General features: G+C 33.9%; 1 protein-coding gene across 1 annotated transcript in view; it reads left to right on the forward strand.

Moving 5' to 3' along the window:
• LOC131063004 (magnesium transporter MRS2-4) overlaps positions 1 to 5,319 on the forward strand; it is a 50,390-nt gene extending 45,071 nt beyond the window's left edge. The window contains exons 3-4 of the mRNA XM_059216769.1: positions 1,113 to 1,397; positions 4,877 to 5,319. Coding sequence (XP_059072752.1) covers positions 1,113 to 1,397; positions 4,877 to 5,155 — 564 coding nt within the window. The 3' untranslated portion in view covers positions 5,156 to 5,319. The remainder of the gene's footprint in view (positions 1 to 1,112; positions 1,398 to 4,876) is intronic.
• The last annotated feature ends 681 nt before the right edge of the window (positions 5,320 to 6,000 follow it).

A 6,000-nucleotide genomic window follows, 5' to 3' on the forward strand; every position in this document is an offset into this window, starting at 1 on the left:
AAGAGAAATCTATTCCCTGAGCACTTGCCGATATCGACCAATATATACTCCAATGTTTTCACATCAATAAATTTAAGACCCTTTCCAAAGTAGGCGTTATATTTGGCTTAATTTAAGATCGCAATATGGAACATAAAGTTGGCATCCTAGCCATAACATAGCCTTTTGATATCAAATGGATTTTAGTGCAATTGATTGCATCATCTATTATTACATGCATATATCCTATATACATGAAATGTATACATATATGCATACATGTATACTTATATGTTTAATTTATTTACGTATATGTAACATACATATATTTATATGTAACTTGTACGTACATATATCAGATGTAATAATAGATGAATCAAATAATAAAGAGACAACTAGCAAAAGATAAGGTATTACCTAATACTTCAAAAATTACGAGACCTAGGTTACCAAGAACCCTAACAAACTAAATCAATGTTGAGTTTAAGTTACCATTGAGGTCTATTGACACAACTGTTGAGGAATAGGAAACCCCTACTTAGGTTGACCAGGGTTGACTCGACTTACTAGAGTGCGTTCGTGGTTCTAATGGCAACTCGATCTCTTCTCATGTCTGCAGCCCTCTCCCCAATGATACTCCCCCTCTCCTCCTGTAGAGTAGTGATGTTTCCTACATCCACTTAGATACACAGATGTAGGAAACAAGATATGAATTCAAAACATTAGTTCACATGTTCATTCAAAACAAGATAAGATGGGAATAAAAGAAAGCTGCATATGAAAGATTAGTATTACAGATCTTATGGTTTATGTTTATGTCATATGTTAGATTAAAGTAAGATATGGAACGAAATGACATATCTTATCATTCATAGATATGAAGAAAAATGTCTTGAAATATTAATCAATACAACAATCCAGATTCCAAAATACATCACGTTGACTGAACTTTACTGTTATGCAGTTTCACTGAATAACAAGGTGTAAAGTCATTTTCAAAAAAATGTGTGGTCATTTCTCGTAATTTTATGTACATCTATCTATATATGTAAAGTTCTGCTTAGGAAAATTAGGGATATATGTGCTACATATAGCAGCATTTATTTATTTCCTATGTTGATCCATTTGAACAGGTAAGGGATGAACTCGAACATCTTCTAGATGATGATAAAGATATGGCTGACTTGTATTTAACTCGGAAGTATCTACAGAGTCAACAGTTGGAAGCTTCAGTGATAGCCGGAGGCCAGAGTGGTTTAGCTATTACCCCCTATTTGTCTCCCTCAAATTCTCGACGATTGAGCACTTCTAGCTTTATTAATAGCGGTGCTGGGGATGAAAATGATGTAGAAGACCTTGAGATGCTGTTGGAGGCCTATTTCATGCAAGTTGATGGAACTCGAAACAAAATACTGTCGGTGAGTATATTTCCTTGTACCAATTTTACCATGAGCTAGGTTAAGTTGGGGTAAATTCAATATTTCAACATGGATTAGCTTTTTGACTCTTATACAGAAATGTGCAGTAGACAAAATGTACCATTAACAGCGCCTTACATCCTTTATAATTCTGTTTGGTTTGTTGTATAATTGTATTTAACTTTTTCAAATAATGTTTTACTCTGGTTAGAGTTTCAGTACGAACACAAATGAACTAAAACATAAAAGACAGACTGATGGATAGGGGAATACATTTCTGTACAAGTATAAAGGTTAAGGGTTTATGCCTCTAAGTATATGTCATATTTTCTACATATTCCCGGGATGCGTCCCCGGCTTGAAAACCCCTGTCCCGGTCCCGGGGAGGTTTCAGGGACTTGGGGTTGGCCAGGGGATGTTTTCTCCGTCCCCAAAATGTGGGAATTTGTTGGGGAGGTCTCGGAAACTGGGGGACGTTTGTACCAGCCATTGGGGACATCCGTACGTCCTGGGGACGGCTGGTGTTAATGCATGATAGCTTTGGTAAGATAAATGATTGAATGAGAGATAAATGAAGTCTCTCATTCAATCATTTATCCTATCGATAAACTATTAGGAAAAGCTTCAAGCTATTGTTCTTTCATTTGATGATCATTCTTCATTTGTATATGTTCAATCTACTTAGTTCGATCAATGTTCAAACTATCGATAATCATATCATAGCATAGTATACCGATTAACATCTGTTTGCATTATAACTGTGATCACCGATTATTATCGGGCTAACCAAGTATCCCGATTTATATCGGTTGATTTATTGACAGTAAACTAATGATGGTTATCGGGATTAACGGATTGTATCGGGTGGCAAAGCATACACCGCTTGGTATAACTTAAGCGATCACCAATTGGTATCGGTTAACAAGTTACGTAGACACCGATTGGTGTTAACTAATAAGTTATGTAGACCCCGATTTGTATCGGGCTGTTGATTAATGTATACACCGATTGGTAATTATAAAGTCAAAGGGTGCGATCAAGTAGTGTCTTGATCGGTCATGTCTAAAAGACATGACTGGTCAAGGCATTGCTTGATCTTCCCCTCTTGCATATATATATCAATCGATATTTGTGAGGAGGACATCGAAATCAATAAATGCTCCTCTCACCTGCCATACAAAAGAAGATAATCAGATTTATCATATAAATAGATAATACATAGATCAAGAAAATATAAACTAGAATATATCTTGCATATTGAATTGATAATTGAACATCATTTATAGCTGGGACGTCCCCAATCTGTCTTGGGGATGGCCGGACATCCCCCACGGCTGGGGCTAGTTAAAAACATTAAAAAAATGTCATATTTTAAATTATTTTTTTTCCTAACGTGGGCCCCAAATTATTTGCCCTACATCGTTTCAATTATTAAAAATTAAAAGGCAATGATGTTAAATTATTAATATAAGTCTTGACTGCGATAATTCATAATATCGTTGCCTCATATTAAAATTTAATATAATCTGAAGATCAACACTGCGATAAATTATTAAAGGCAACGATGAATATTTATGTTTCATATCGGGCCATATTTCATGTTTGACTATATGATATATTTAAAACTTTAAAAGGGAATGATATAAATATTTCATCTCCTACCATATGATATTCATATATTTAAAAGGGAAGGATATGCCATATAGGCGATAAAAACAATTATTTCCAGCAATAATTGTTTAAGCAGAGCGATCAGATTTTCAGCAAATCAAACAAGTGCTGGCATATTGACAATGAATTTTGAATTATGAATGCATATTGAGCATTGAAAATGAATTTTGAATTATGAATGCATATTGAGTATTGACAATGAATTCTGAACACAAATGTGGTGTTTTAAGGTTCTAAAATGTACATATAGCTGCTTTATCCATGTTTTCATATGAATATAATGTTATGTATATTCATATATACATGCTTTATCTATTTTTCATATGAAAATTTAAATTTTCCTATATATTTGAAATTTTCTCTATATTTTATATAGTCATCCCCTTTGCCGTCCCCCCGCCGTCCCCAAAATTGGCAAAAATATATGCAGTCACGGAAACTCGTCCCACCGTCCCTTGCCGTCCCCGTCCCGGAAACTCTGGGTAACATAGCATATTTTATATTTATGCTTCTTGGCTAACTTCTAGGAATGTGGAAATGAGAAATAACATGCTTTATCTATTAGCATGTATATATACATGCTTTATCTATTTTTCATATGAAAATTTAAATTTCCCTATATATTTGAAATTTTCCCTATATTTTATATAATCGTCCCCTTTGCCGTCCCCCCGTCGTCCCCAAAATTGGCAAAAAAGTTTGCCGTCCTGGAAACTCGTCCCGCCATCCCCTGCTGTCCCATCCCGAAAACTCGGGGTAACATAGTATATTTTATATTTATGCTTCTTGGCTAACTTCTAGGAATGTGGAAATGAGAAATAACAATTTAAAAATGATGCAAAATCAGGGTACATGAAATCATGTTTATAAGAAAATGCACATGGATACAACATATTAAAATTGGGAAAGATTAAATTTTTACTTGAGAATGAGAAATATCAATTTCATCCCCTACAGTTCATTTCCTGTAGCTTAGCATTTTAATTAATGAATTTAGAATGCACATGAAAGAGGTGAGTCCTAAAAGGAAGGTCACTCATGTTTTGTTGATATATTGAAATATTAACAGACTGGATTATCTGCTATCGAGTTATCAATCAATATGTGTATTCTCTTTGAAATCCTAAACTTTGTCAGCAGAAGACTAACTTTGAACACCGTTTAAAAGGTAAGTAGGTTCTTTTAAATCAATTTGAACGTCTACTGCATGTCACATATGAATACTGGCTTCTCCTGAAATGTGCAGGAGGCTGTTTCTTGATCGGCCACCCTTTTTCATCAATTTATGAGTCGTCATTTAGATCAGATTCCTGTTGGTCTCAATGTATATATTCAGAATAATCATCATTTATCCCTTTACTATGTCTTTTGTACACTTTGGACTGCCCTCTTCTGACCGGAGTGCTGATTGTCTCTTGGGAATTTCCTCATTTTTTCTATCCCTCTGCATCCAAAGAGCCTTTTATTGGAAAAACAAGATTTCTGGTGCATATGTCATTTCATGATTTCAGTGAGTGTAGGCTAGTTAATTGTTTTGGATCAAAGACACTTCACCAACTATTAGATGTATATGGAATTAGTGGAAAGAAGAAATAACATTTGACCTTCCCTACTTTGCATTTTCATTTTATATATATATATATATACACACACACGCACACTTGATAATTGTTTGAAGCTATTTATTATTATTTTGAGCTCGTGTTTTTTTTGCTCATTTTCAAAGTTTTAGGTTGAGAATTCCATAATTTTTTTATCACTTGCCTTGATCTTTATTATAATATTGTTTGTTCTTTGATGTCTTCCAGGTCCGTGAATACATTGATGACACCGAAGATTATGTGAATATTCAGCTGGATAACCAACGTAATGAACTTATTCAATTGCAGCTTACTCTCACAATAGCTAGCTTTGTGGTAACCCTTGCTACTTGGATAGCAACAATATTTGGGATGAATATACCTTGTCCGCTCTATAAAATTGATGGGATATTTTTCCCTATGTGGGGATCTATTCTGTCAGGATGTGTTGCACTATTCTTTATAATTGTTGGTTACGCCCGCTGGAAAGAGCTACTTGGTACTTAGTAAAAAGTAATTTGCTTGATATGTCTGATTTTATTGCCCATGATATTTTTTTAAAGGCAAAACTTGATAGGCTACTTCTTGCCGATTACTTTTAAGGAGTTTGGCTTGTTCATTTGAAATGCAAAAGCTCTTGCAAATAGTATTGAATTTGTGATCTTCACAAAGCTCGTGTTATGGAGATTTTCATCTTCTAATCTGAAGTGTCTTTTCTTACTACGTAAATTAAACTATTACAATTGTTGTAATTTTTGTTTATATTATAAACAGTGGTTTTTATGTAAATGTTTCATTTAGTATTTATTCTTTTTAAGTGATGCTTAAAAGGGATTTGGTGAAGCATTGAGACTTCTTGGGAGGAGATCCATATAAATATATTCCAACTCAAACAAATTTAACAATAGAATTTTCTCTGCACATAGCTTGCTACCTTATTTACAAAACCCTCAAAAGATATTGTGTCTCATAAATGATTTATTATAGAGCTGCTTTTACTCATCCAGTGACAAGTAGGCAATATTTCTAAAAATATGTTGAACTATTTTTAAGTGACATTAATCAAATAGGTTTTAAAATTTATAAGAAAATAAAAGTCAATTTAAGTCTTGCATCTTTCTATATATATATATATATTAATATCAAGTATCAAAATAGGGATGACTCTACAATACAGCGGTTAGTTGCGAGCCTCCTACATGGGAGATCTGGGTTCAAGTCTGTTCGAGCCCCATGTGTTGGTTCATAGCCTCCAGTCAAAAGCGATTCGACTTCGGCCTATTACCAACAAAAAAATAAAATTATGAAGTATGAAAATAATTTAAAAAATGAATCCTTTGTTTTTACCTCTT

The sequence above is a fragment of the Cryptomeria japonica genome, chromosome 2, assembly GCF_030272615.1.
Source record: "Cryptomeria japonica chromosome 2, Sugi_1.0, whole genome shotgun sequence".
NCBI lineage: Eukaryota > Viridiplantae > Streptophyta > Pinopsida > Cupressales > Cupressaceae > Cryptomeria > Cryptomeria japonica.